The sequence below is a fragment of the Salarias fasciatus genome, chromosome 14 (assembly GCF_902148845.1).
Source record: "Salarias fasciatus chromosome 14, fSalaFa1.1, whole genome shotgun sequence".
Taxonomy (NCBI): Eukaryota; Metazoa; Chordata; class Actinopteri; order Blenniiformes; family Blenniidae; genus Salarias; species Salarias fasciatus.
In genome coordinates this window covers 5,519,592-5,533,384 of record NC_043758.1, presented here as the reverse complement: position 1 = coordinate 5,533,384, position 13,793 = coordinate 5,519,592, and the positions used below count along the sequence as shown (strand labels likewise).

The window sequence follows — 13,793 nt, the reverse complement described above, 5'->3', positions numbered from 1 at the left end:
TGCTTAATCATAAGTGATGAAGAGGTGCTGGACTCTGTTTCAATGAGTTTTTATTAATGCGGCTGTTGGAGGAGAAAATATGCTGTATCTATAGCTAATTGAGGGAGCCTTTTCTCCTGAATGTTCAGGTTGAACTCCAACGTTTTCTCAGGCGGTAAAAAGTTTGCGGACCACTGGAACAACTTCAAGCCTGGTGGGAATGTGTCTGTGATTTTAACAGACCCTAATAAGCAGAACAAAACATTCAGCCTGCAGCTTTACTGCCTGCGCCGAAAGTTAAGGAAGAAGTATTTAAGACAAAAAGAAAAGTCTTCTGTACAAGTTTGGTCCCGACTTCATTAAATATGGCTTTGGTAGACTCTCTAACGCAGAAAAGCCTGTCGTTCAGGCTACTGCTGTGACAGAGGTTCAGTTATTTGATATAAATCAAACCAAGAGTTAATTTATAAATGATTTAAACCAATTAAGTGTTGATACTTAATTATAAAGAATAAATTCTCCCATAGCGTTAATACTTCAGTGCTGCACAACAGTTTCAATGTCTTTTGCTGGAATGAATTCAGCTCAAGTGGGCCACAATGTTTTTTCTTAGGTGCGGACCCCCTTACTGAGCTCTTACTTATTAAAATATTACAGTGAAGCTGAGTGCTGGTGGGCACAAGGTCACATGAAGGCAGATGCACCCAATTTAGGTCAATCTCTTTCACACCCCAGTTTGGGAACTTATTTAGGTCTCCAATAAAAGTGAAAATCATTTTTTTTTCCCCCAATATTTGTCCTTTTATGTCAAAATAGAGCACATTGTACAGCATTAGTGATCATTTCTAAAAGGTACAGTGTCTCCTCTGTCAGGTTCCAGATTACTCATGTGATATAAATACACACACATTTTTTTTATTAATATTTCCCAAATCAAACAGTAAACTCAACATGCATCTCAGTCATGGACACACACACTCTCAATAACATCAACATCAACAATACAAAAACATTTACAGCTGTGAATACATTGTTTCCATGACATAACACACCCACACGCACACACACGCGCGCACACACACTCTGTACATAAATACATGTTGATAGAGGCGAGCCGTGTGCTTCAGATCTTTACAGCTCGGTCTTAGTCCTCTTGTTGAGTTGGTCCGAGGCGTTTGTGCTCCCGTCGTCCTTCAGCCATTTGTGGAAAACAGCGACGGGGTCGATGTTCCAGTGTTTGTGGAAAGAGATGGGAACCTGGTGCGCCAGGAAGTCCCGGGCATAGTCCTCTGGGCGCGCCTGCAAGGTAAGATTAAGTACAGTAATTTATATTTGGAAGCAGTCACAGGAGAGTGCGTGCGAGTGCTGCAGAGAGCAGGGAAGCCCAAAGTTTATGTTGAAACGCAGCGGCCGAAAACAGAAACCGACGCTTTATGATGTCTTGTTTTAAAGGTCCTGCACAGTCACGCGTTTTCCTCTTATCTACCGACAGACACATGAACTATGGTTGTCATCTTGCTCGGTCGTCTGGGGATTTTCTTTAAATGGGATAAACTGGAAAAAGGCTTTCCAGAAGGTCAGAGCGGGAACAAACAGGATTAATGATGCAGGATTGCATTAGCTTGAGGCCCCTGCTACTGTACACTGAGCTCATTATATTTCCTATTAAAACTGCTGCTTTTCCTATTACAAGTCAAAGTGTCTGCGACGAACGATGCTGTCTGTTAAACCCACATGAGGCTCGGTGACCGACCTCACATATTCCACCGCCCTGGATTTCTCTGCAAGGCTTCAGTCTGCAGGAAGCACTGGTTTATTGTCAGAGACACCCAATGCTCTCTGGTTCTTAATTACAATTCAATATCAACAAAAACATTATACTTCTGATCGTGACATTTCTGAAGCATCATTTAGCCTGAGATGTTGCTAAGAATGCATTTAAGCCACGTTTTTTTCATGTCTTTACACATTCTGGAAACAAGTCCAGAGACCGCACGAGTTTCCCAAACTGTCTCCCACGCATGCGACTGTGATTACAGATTCTATAATAGAGCGCTTGAATGCAGCATGAGCAGAGGTGTAATCAGAGGAAACACCTGTGTGGGTGCACGAGACTTCAAAACACCACTCCTCAGCCGGTCGTGCTGCTGCCGGTCGTTAAGGCCTCAATCTGTCTCTCAGTGACGAATCTGGAAAACCTGCGATGAAATCTAATGGCAGGTTTTTAAAAACGCATTTTTCATCACAGAATCTGTGACTGAAGTGATCCTGGAGAGAGTTTGGAACCAGAATATTTGTTTCAATAAATCCTAGAAAAGTAAAACAGAACACAGCTTTTGTGTTCGCAGCATTTGTAGCTTTGAGTTGTAGCTTTTGTATTCAGGTTTTGGTTTTTGTATTTATGCTCATTATTTCCGGTGAGGCGAGTCCACAGCAGGTGGTTTTAGTGGACTAAGGTGAGCTTTGTTCCTTTGTGTTGTGACACGAGAAAAGAAGAGAAAACACGAAGCCGTAGCTGCAGTGGGAAAAGCACCTGGTGGAAGAGGGCGCTGTGCGTGACGGGCAGGCCGAGCGCGTTGAGGCACATCCCCAGCACCATGTCGTCCGGCGCGTCGTTGCTGTAGCACTTGCAGCCGCTGCCGAGAAGCTGGACCACCGCCTCCCTGCTGAACACCATGCTGCAGCGAGACACCGGAGAGAAGCCTCAACGCCACAGTGAACCATCAGCTTCAAGGAGAACGCTGCTGCTAAACAGCAGAAAATAACAGGGATATCGTTCAGCTGTATCATCTCAGCGGATCATTGTGTGTGGTTCATTTGTTCGGAAAGAGGGCAACGGGGATGAGACTGAAACTGCCTGTTGAGATGTGGTTTTTTTTTTTCTTCCTTTTCCTGCCACTCTGCTCTGCACGGCAATGATGTGACACGTCTTTGGAATGAGAAACAATTATACATGAAAAAAAATAAACCTTAAGCTGCCAGAAAATCGCTGGTTGCCACTCAAAACTGTTTTTTTTTAAAAAAGGGAAAAATCACTTTGTGAAAACTGGCAGCTGTAGTGCTGTAAAGTGTCACGTCAACCTAAGTGTTCCTAAACAGAGTTTCCCACAGAGCTCAGGATTTACACGGAGCACAGATTTTGCCAAATGGGCAAACTGGTTTGTCTCGTCTGTACTGACAGCTGACATATCGCTGTTTCCTTGCATGTGTCATAGATCAGGATGCAACAGTTGAAGTTGGATGAGAGATAACAGAGAGGGGGGTTAAAATAAGACAACCTTTCCAATATAATTTGCTAAAAGTCCAAATATCATTGTAGTAGCTAATAATGTGATCAAACCCTCCATAAGACAGTCACACATTTTCATTTCAGACTCTACACTTGAGAAAGGACATTGTTTTCTCCTCCAATATGAAATCTAAACACTTCTCCTGAATAAAGCTTCACTGTCCAACATCAAAAACTAACAACAGCAGCATTCCAGAGTCAAGGTTTGTGTTGTCACCTGGTTTAGCTTTAAGCCTAAAGTTCATAATGTGAAATGTAATCTGCCATCAACTCAAGATGTTTAATTGTGAAGGTAATTGGATTTAAGACGCTGGACTTGCTGTCTGATTAGAACGGACAGTCACTTCGCTAACCGTGACGTTCACATTTCATATTTTGTAGAAATAAAGCTTAAATATTAAATACATATACATGGGTTAGGGTGTTCGTCTTGTCGATAGCGATGTGTTTACCTATTAAAGTTGGTTCTGTATTCAGTTGGCCGACTGTTTCTCAGAGCTTTGACTTGATCACCGTCATGTGGCTTTCAGTGTGAAGCTCCGCCACGTCTGCATGTCAGGCTTTGTGAAAATAAAGCTCCTGTCGGGTCGTGGCTTTCGGGGTTTTGTTCATCTGGTTGTGTGGAATAATGCATGATTTCACTTAAAGTCGAGTGTTTGCGCCAAGCAGTGGTAGAATTCAGAGAAAAAAACGTGAGAGTTCGAGGAGCTCCAGGGAAACTTTACACTCGGCCTCAACTGTGGCAGCAAACACGCAAATGATACGATTTGACAATTGGATGAAAAGAATGCAGCATAAACACTGCAGCTCTGTCTGCTGGGGACAGTGTGGACAGAGGACATTTCCAATCGTTGATACCAAAGAGTTTTGAGCCGATCATCACTGTTATCGATTCGTTGACCAGAAACTTGTGTGTGTTAAAAGTCCACGGAGGCAGTGATGCATCAAAACCACGTGAACAGCTTCCTGTTAGTGAAAAAAGAAATAAACCAATCCAGAAATAGTACAGAAATGGATGAAATTATGTTACTAAGGAGACGGAAAAGTTGCCTCACAACATATACAAATACCCTGCCATGTATTAATGTGAACCTGAATGAAGCTGTATGAGAAAGTCCTGAGGCATGGCTGCATTTTAATAAAATGTGTCTCACTTTACTTATTGCTACACTCTCGTCATAATTTAAGGTTAGTGAGTTTACTGTGAGTGAGAGACATACGAGTTAAAGGCCAGCTGTAATAACCTTTCTAAACATGTTTGTCATCCAGAGTGTATCAAATATTTACTGGTCCATCGTGGCTGTCGGCGCCTTCACACCAGCCCGGTACGATCCGGACCTGAGATCACTTCAGGGACTTTCTGGGAAAGTCCTCATCACTTATGCATGTGTGAAAGTTCCCCTGAACTCAGACCAGGATCTTCCAGGATCTAAACCTGGTTCTGCAGGGTTCTTCCTGCTGAAAAGCAGTTTTCTCTCTCGTGGAACAGTTGGGTTTTTCCCTGAAAAAGTACCTGGAGATGGCTGTGTTGTTTTTGGTGCTATATAAATAAAATCAAACTGAATTGATTCCCTGTCTTGTTCAATTAACTCCTGAAGATGGTTCCACACTGGTCATTTTTCCCGTATTTTTATGAAGTACTCTGAGTGCAGCAGGGCCCTTCGGGGAGCCTCCCACTTTCAAACCGAACTGAAATGGTTTATCTGTAAATTACAGATTACAGCTTCTTCATCAGACCCTTGGCAGTTCCTCTGCAGCCTCTCACCGCCGTCACGCCGGATGAGACTCACCCTCCGCCTCCCGTGATGTAGCTGTAGCCGCCTTGGCTCAGGCCGTAGCCGTAGCGCTCGCCGAGACACACCGGCTCGGACGGGTCGTAACAGCTCAGCAGCACCCGCAGTCTGGGGAGGCTGCGGAACGGCGGAGATCGAACTCATCACACGCTCATCACCATCATCGTCCTCTTCATCATGACAGGTCTGCACCCACACGCCGTATTACTGTACAGGCGGAAATAACCGCCTCCCTCCGGCGCGCTTATATGCGTCCAGAGGGCCGATCTGACAGAACATGTGGCCGGCCGGACGTGAATTTATGTACTGAGGATTTCAAAATGTTCGACAGGGTGGTAATATCTCTGGAACTTTCCAGGGGCTTCTCTCACTCACTGAGCAAACCTTCACACGGCTGAGACAGGCTCTATTACAGCGGTTATGAAAAAATGTCAGTCAAACGCTGAGATAAATGAAAGCATGTCATTTAGAAGAGAGAGAGGGAGAGGAGAGGGAGAGCATGTTGAAAAACCTTCTCCGGATCATGGAAGATATACCTGATAAGAGTGTCATCATCCACAACCAGAAGCCACTTGGTGTTTGGAACAGCGCTGCTCAGAAATCTTTGAAGGATCGCAAATGTTTTCCCACAGTGGCCTGCAAACAGACAGACACTATCAATAGGATGGCCGCTGCAACTTAATCACATATTGACAAAGTGTTGTTTTCTAGTTTACAAAGATAAAGGGGGCCCTGTCAGGCGGGAGAATAAACTATCTGGTAAGAGCGCAGCGGTTACACTCAGACACAGGCAGGATAAGAGCAACAGGAATGTCAGTCAATTATTCCAAAACCCAGCAGTTCTCAAACTGTAGTTCCTTATTTTCTTAGTGTAAAACTGGCATCCGTCCAGGAGTAGCTCTGGCTGCATGGACTCCAATCAAAGCCAATTAAAATCAAGGCATGTAAACACTTCAATCTGATTAGACTGATTTCACCTATCAGATAAGAGGAGGCGGTGTAACCCTTCTTATGATCACAGTCCATCTAAACATCCAGCTGGGCTCCTTCGTGCATTTCGGTGATTTAATGTCACATATCCTGACGGAGGAGACGCCGCCGCTCTCAGCAGGACAGGGTTTGTTTGGTGCTGCAGTAACAGCCGGCCTGCCCTCCCTCACCTCCTCCATTCAAGGTCCTTTTTTTCCCGGCTGTACAGAATCTCACAATTCAACTCATTCAAACGCAGCTGACTGAATCAAAAAAGAAGGAAAAGAAGTAAAACTCTCACTATTTTTCACAGATAACCTGAAATAATCGTGCAATCAGAGCCCCGGGGGCTGAGAACGGCTGGTCTTGAGGACTGTGTGGAGAATTTGAACCGTCAACCTTTTGGTTTCACATCTAATGCAATTAAACAAGTTGATTTGTTGTTTTTTTTTTGATGCTGTGCTTTTTAAAGACAGTCACAAATTGCTTTATAATCAAGAAATCAGCGGGGAATAATGCTGCACGGAGACAGAAAGACGTCCGATAGAGCACAAAACATAAATCAGAGGATAAGATCAAAAAAGAAAATAAATGACAAAATAAAACTGAAGTGATCATTAAACGTGCGCTTGAAAGGCATCGTGAGCGAGGGAGACCGGTTTAAACAAGCTTTACATCAAAAACAGTGAGATAATTGCTGAAAAGCGACGTGCAGCAGGTTGTTTATGGCATGAAACAGAAACAGGAAGTCTTCACTATCAGAACATGTACAGTGGAAATGAAGGGCTGCTCTGCTCACCGTGAAAATGAACCAAAATACTGCAACATGACAAGAAGCTGACAGACGCCTGACAGTAGATCTTTCAGGTGTGTGTGTGTCGGTGTGGTTGGCGTGCGATGAGCGGAGTGTGTCTGAATCAGTGAGTGTGTGAAATCAGGAGGCTCTGACTCTGGTAGAGAGACTGTTTCTGGGTCTGGCTGTTTTTGTGCCTGTTGGAGGTCAAACCGGTGGAAACGAGGACCTGAGCCGTCCTTCATAATGTTCTGTGCTCTCCGGAGGACACCATGGACCAACAGAAGGTTTGGGTTTCAGTTGTGCTGAGGATCTGAATATTGCTTCGCCTCATTTTAGACAGAAAACTCAGGTTCAAGCTTTGAAAAGCAGCTCAAAACCAACCCCTAAATTTCTACACTGTGAGATGGAGACACATTTTACCCCTCCATAGTAAAAACAATCAAGCAGAAGAATCATCGACCAGAAGGCTGATAGCCCACTTCCACAAAACAGCCTTAACAAAGCAATCTCGACCAGAGTTCCTTTAACTCTTTTTAAAAAACCTGACAAGTGAGAACACGCTCTAAAAGGTTTGACAAGAAGGATGCTGATCAATAAAAACAATTAGCCCCAGCAGAGACTCAAACATTTAACGACCGCAAACAAGTTATTATCGTTCTCCCCAGAGGGGCTTTTATTTCGGACTTTTCTACCTAAAACTTACAAACAAGGGTGCGTTCAAGGCTCGCCGATGAAAGGCGTAAACAGGGATCCGATCTGTATTATCTGCTCAAGGACACTTCTCAGAGGTTCATGAAGCTGTTTGTGCACACGCGAGCCGCTGCACAGATCAAAGCGGCGACCTTGCATTTGAGGGGCTATTTCATAAAACGGCTCGGCTTTTCAAAGTGTCGCAGACCGCATGGGGTTGCACTTTTCCACACAATATGTCCTCTAGAGTTTTGTGAGAAGAAGAAGAAGAAAAAAAAAAAACCACCACCACCAACCACTGTCTGCATCCTGACATCTCTAAGAAATAATAAGGTATATTCGGCAGGTGGAACAAACTTACGCTGTGGCGTGTTTGACATGACGGCCAGATGGAACAAAATGTTCTGCCAGCCACTGCAAACACGAGCGGTGATGTGGCAGTACACAACAAACGCAAGGCAGGCGAAGCAATACACCCATCGCAGTATCTGCACGCCATCATGGCTGAGAGCTGAGACACGGAAATCCCTGGTGGCAAGCATCACAAAGAATACTGAGGCCCTGCTGTTTTATTTATAAGGCACCCAAGGTGTTTTTTTTTTTTTTTTTTTTACTTTCTCCAAGTATCTGAATATAGAATAAGAAGGGACACCTTGAACTGCTGACAGGAATAAAATCCAAAATGCAGACTTTCAGACGCAGATCTCCAAGACAAGCCGGGTAATCCTATATCTGGTTTGAGGGGAGTTAGCAGTGTTTAATAGTCTGGAGGAACTCGGCAGGTTTATTCTTTGTATTTCACGCAGCATCTTTAAAAAGATCCGAGAGAATATTGATATTCAGACGTAATCCGGTTCCTCTTTCTCAAACCGAAGGTGGGTGCAGCACACTTGACCATGACGAGTGCGTGTTCTTGCTCGATAAAGTCCCGGCGCCACTTCCCCAAATTTCAAGGTCTTGCATCATTCCTTCCCCAACTTGCTGAGACGATCTAAATTTTTAACCTCCGACTGAGTTTATTTCTCCATTTTCAGAATCCTGTGCATACAGACAGGCTGCACAAAGTTCTCACCAGAGTTCACTCTTCTCGGCGAGAGAGCCGTTTGGCAGGTTTTAAATCGGGGAGAAGCTTGTTTCAGAGTCAAAATGGTGAATTCATTTAGTAAAGTCTCCTTGTTTTTAGTGGAGTCTCCAAAATAACTGTGCATATCTGAACCCTACTGCTTATAAACTGCCTCCTGCTCTCTGGTTGGCCTGTAAATACGTGGTGGAGTTTGGAGACGTGGCTCCGGGGGCAGAGAAACGCCGAGAGGAAGACGCAGCATCACGGCGACGCTCAAGACTCCTGACATATTGATGTCTGATGATGGACTTCAAGGATGCCGAGTGTGATTAGCATAAACCTCGAGGAGTGGATGGAAGTCTGTGAAAGGAAATGGAAAATAAATTATACATGTGCTGATCATGCGGGCTATCACTGAGAGACAGATAAACTGCTTATTTCTTATTTCACCTCAGCTATAAATCATCTTAGTGCGAGCTGATCCGATTGTTATGAAGGCCAATGGCTTCACGTCTCCGACTCCCCTGAATATTTCTGTTTAAAGATAATGCATAATACATTTATTGTTCTCTGGGATTTCATTACCATACAGGCCAGTTACCTTCAGTTATATTCAACATTTCTTTTCCTAGATATTGGAGACAAGCTACAGAAGAAATGCTGGATGTGAAATCTATTAATGAGTCCATCGGACTGACAATGTGCGCCGCCTCGGTTTCTGGCTCTTCCCCAGACCGGAGGAGACCCCCGCTGCCTTCATGATGGACTGTGGACTGCAGCCAACGCCGGCGCTTCCTTCCAAAAACTAATCAATTAAATAATAACAATAATAACACACACACACAAAAAAAATAAAATTCTTCTACCCGGTCTGGAAGACAGATTTTTGCCAACACCAGCTTGAAAAAGCAATAATAGAAATCATTAGTTTAAAGAAGCAGTGGCAGGACGTTAAAGTCGCCCCCACGGAGCAGGCAGTCCGGCTGAAGTGTCGCGCTTTGTGAAATGAGTTTGAGACGCAGCACGACTTGAAAAAGGCGTCTGCGGCACATTCAAACTGCAGAGTGAGAGAGTTTTAATTCCTGCAGTCCCCCGCGGATCTGTTTCATTAAGATAAACCGCCACAGCTCACAACATTTAGGAATTTGGGGTATCAGTTTCCTTTTCCGAGCGGCGAGAAGTGGACGAATGTGAGAAAACAACAACAACAACGAGCCACTTCAGTCAGAAGCTTCTCCAGCAGGGCTTCGCTGTTTTAACTCCAGACACAAAGCAAACATTTGGTGGCTCGACGGGACAAAACCAAACCTCACTGCGTTTAATAACTGGCTGATAAAAAAAAACACACCGTGGATTTAAAATCTATATGAAATCTGTTTTTGCAGCGTATGAGCGACGTTCAGGAAGGCTGCACTTTAAACAAGCGAGGCCTCTTTTCTTCTTTTTCATCGTCTTCCTTGCATCTTTTGTTTATTTGATATTTTTCCAGGAGCTTAGTTTGTCAGAACCAGGGTCTGCTTAACTCTCCAAAAGACTTTTTCACAACTCAAACTGAGAGAAAGTGCTTCATAACATGCGTCCTCAGTGAATGAATGACTGCAGTACCATCCACCGGACATGTCTGCGCGAGAAGCTTGTATTTCCACGGGTTGCACGTTCGATTCCCGCCTTTTCAGATCTGCCTCACTACAGGAAGTCGCCTCTGTGTTTACAATCAGTGCATCAACCAAGGACGCCGGCTTTTTTCCTCTCATTGTCCAACCCTCTCGTTTTGAAAAGCCGCGGCGTTTAATTGTATTTCAACGGGGGAAATCATTAGACATAATTGTTTGAATTTTAATTCCACCATCTGGCGACTCAAAGAAAATTGGTCCATAAACCCATTTCCGACTTTGTGCTTTTAATAGATTTGCTTTCATGTTTTATTTAAGTATTTAAGTGCATCGTTTCTCCTGATTGTGTTTATGTCAGCTCTCCTGTGACTCATCCAGCCTTTAAAATGCCCTCTTGGGGGTAAAGTGATCTGAATTCAGCTGAAAGTTGTCTATCTGTATTTTAACCATCTTCATCTCCACCTTGTTGCTCTGTTGTTCCTCCGCTTTTGGTTTTCTCGTGGTTTTAATTTGAGCACATTTCAGTTCAGTGTCACTTCCGTCTCATCTTCACCTCGTTTCCAGCCTCTGTGTTGATCAAGCCGGACCCCTGATTGTTCCAGCTGTGTTTTCTTTACTCCCAGGTTGAGATTTAGTGAGCGGAATAGACTGAATTATGGCTCTGAATCAGTTTTAATTATTTGTCCCCCATGCATAGTGATTGAAGCGGCTTCACCAGCAGACTACACCAATAAAACCTGAATAAATGTCTTTAAAATCCTAATGAAGCAGAGCTGGAACCTCTCACACACACGCAAGGAAGCAAATTAACTCTAAACACACACACACACACACCGCTCACTTCACATCCAGCAAAAGCTTTTGGTTCAAGGCCACTTATTAGATATTCAGGCTGTGGACAGATACACTTCAAATGGAGAATGCAGTAAATACAGGATGAGGACCAGAACTATCTGCAACTGACACAACTGAAACTTTGTTTTTATGGTTTTCCATTTTATCATTTTCATTAAATGTTGTACTAAAAACTACAAAACCGGTGCTGTAATTGATTTATTTTGAACTGGGTCTGAACCCTTCACTTGTGAACTTTGTGCAATTTTTCTGCTTCTCTTGTTAGAACTGAAACAATTTGTTGATTAAAATGTTAAAGCTACTATTTATAGAAACCAGAGAATCGTCTAAAATGCGTCGACAGTAAACAGAAAACTGTGACAATAGCATCTAAACTCACAGTTCATTGCTGCTTGTAACCCTGTCTATATACGTAATCAGCAGCTTTTCCATTCTGTATAATGCTGTGAACTTGTTTATTTTACACATAAAACACTGAATTGATCAAGTATAACATTTTCATTCTCGGGTTTGTGCTATGAACACTTTTCAGACCAAATCATTTTGAGCAATAACTTCCCCAATAGCGGTTAAAATACCACTGATGTTTTCAAACAAAGTCTCCAGACTGTTGATAAAAACATGCCTGAGGGATAAATACCAGCTATTCATCCTGCAGACGAGTCTATTTTCTGCCTTGGCGGTGCTTTCTGTCGTCTGTATGCTCCCGGTGCAGCCTCGCATGTGATCAGCTACACCATAAAGCAGACCTTCTGCACAGAACAGGCTTTCCTGCTTCATGTCAAATCTAACATAAGCTCCGAAAAGTACAAATTAACCGCAGTTTACGAGTGTGCATGAAATTCCTCAACCCTGTGTATCAGTTAGATGAACATTAACAGCAGAGAACTGGACTGCAATCTTGGCAATTTGGTTTGTCGGCCAAATTCCCCGAATAAAAGGTTTATAAAAGCAAGAAATGTTACATTTAGAGCCGTCACGGTTGTTCCAACGTGACCATGTGGCATTGTGCTCTGTTGTATTCAGGCCTGTCTGCGCCTGTTATGTTGTTGACACATCAGAAATGCCGTTCAACGTATTACAGGAGAACAATCATTGCACTGAGCACTATACAATCTGTCCCACAATGCAACGCAGAGCCAATCGATGAGAGAAAAAGAGCAGAAACACAAAAAGCCTCATTTAACAATGCGAGTAAACCAGTCCATAAATATTATGAGCATTTCTTTGCTCTCAATTAGCCATAAATAGTAATTTTACAATGTAATCCCACCGAGTGGTGACATGTTTAATCAATTCTCTTATATTGTAATGTCCTTAAAATCAATTTTTGAGCATTTTAACAGAATTTAGATCAGTTTGCTTTCAGTCAGACGTGGCCCGACTCCAAACTGCTGAACATTAGGGATGGATTTCAAGCTGCAGAGCAGCACCGTGGCCCAGGATAAGCTTTTTTCACCTTCATTTTACTCGAAACATGTCAAACCTGCAGCTTCCATCACGTCGTTGCATCAGTTGGGTCAACATATGCTGAAGTTTTACTGTGTTCATGGGTACAGTCACTTCTCAAATGATGATCACTTGTGGATTTTCTCCAATAATTTGCCAGATGCCGGAGTAGTTTAAGTATTAGTACTCTGTTTACAGTTTCTCTCTCCATATTCTTGCAGTATTGAAGCATCACTTGAAACTTCCCTCGGTAGTGACTGTGAGAAAATCCTTTATTTGTACTTGTCAGATTGCTTTTCTTCTTCTTCTTTTTTTTATTTTTTTTTTTTATATATCTTCACGACTTTCAGTGTGAACATTTGATTTAAAAAAAAAAAAGAAAGTCAAAATGATTAGTCTGACAGTTGGTGCATCGTGAGGGAAGCGAAGGACTCGGTAGCGGATTTGTTATGAAGCAAGAAGTGGGTGAGAACTGTCACTGCTCACAGCGGAGGATGGAGGATGAGGCGGCGCTTGGAGAACGGGGACTGCATTTCAACAACAGCCCGGGCCTCATATCCCAGTAACTCCGCCGACGAGGCCGGTCCACATATATCAGCGAGAGCCGGTGGCAGTTTGCTTCCTTCAGTGCCTCCGTGGGAAGAGGTTGCAAAAGACGTCCTTGTTAAAGGACCAGGCAGCCTGGAGACGATGACTGAAGGCAGGCTGTGGACTAAATCTGGCTCCTTTGAACGGCAACCTCTGCCCGTTCCACCGCGGAAGAAAAAGAAAGGCCGCAGCTGATGCAGAATCCCATTACGGTGCAACATGAGGAATCTTTAGTGCTTTTTTTTGCCGCCGGCCATCAGAGCGCAGCCTAATTTTTAGCCAAATGTCCTCAAGCAAGCAGCAAGGCTGACATCCCCGGTTTGTGGGGGATTATTCCAAACGCTCTGACGGTCAATGTTAATTCAGGTGCTTGTTTGTGTTTAATAAATATCATGGAGTGCATGAATTAAACATGGGTAGATACATGTTTTCTGCACATGATGCAACTGTGCATTATACAGATCTTTCATGTTGTTGCACCATAGAGCCTGATTTCTATTGGGCCTTTGGAACTCGTAAAATAACAATAAAACCGATAGTTAATGAATCTGACATATAAATAATATGCTGTGTTGCCAGAACATTCTGATACCGATGACAACCCCGGTGAGAAAAGACAGAAGGGAACAGTCAAGATTTTGCCTTGAGGAACCAATGACTTCAGCTTCCATCAGATAAGATGAACAGAACAACGCGCCGCACTGAAATC

At 43.4% G+C, this 13,793-nt stretch overlaps 1 protein-coding gene across 1 annotated transcript in view; it reads right to left on the bottom strand.

Annotated features, from left to right (window-relative positions):
- Positions 1 to 711: 711 nt before the first annotated feature.
- The window catches only part of b3glcta (beta 3-glucosyltransferase a), a 90,236-nt gene continuing 77,154 nt past the window's right edge, over positions 712 to 13,793 (bottom strand). Inside the window, exons 12-15 of the mRNA XM_030108708.1 lie at positions 5,598 to 5,697; positions 5,059 to 5,178; positions 2,513 to 2,657; positions 712 to 1,278 (exon numbers count right to left, since the gene is read on the bottom strand). Coding sequence (XP_029964568.1) covers positions 1,111 to 1,278; positions 2,513 to 2,657; positions 5,059 to 5,178; positions 5,598 to 5,697 — 533 coding nt within the window. The 3' untranslated portion in view covers positions 712 to 1,110. The remainder of the gene's footprint in view (positions 1,279 to 2,512; positions 2,658 to 5,058; positions 5,179 to 5,597; positions 5,698 to 13,793) is intronic.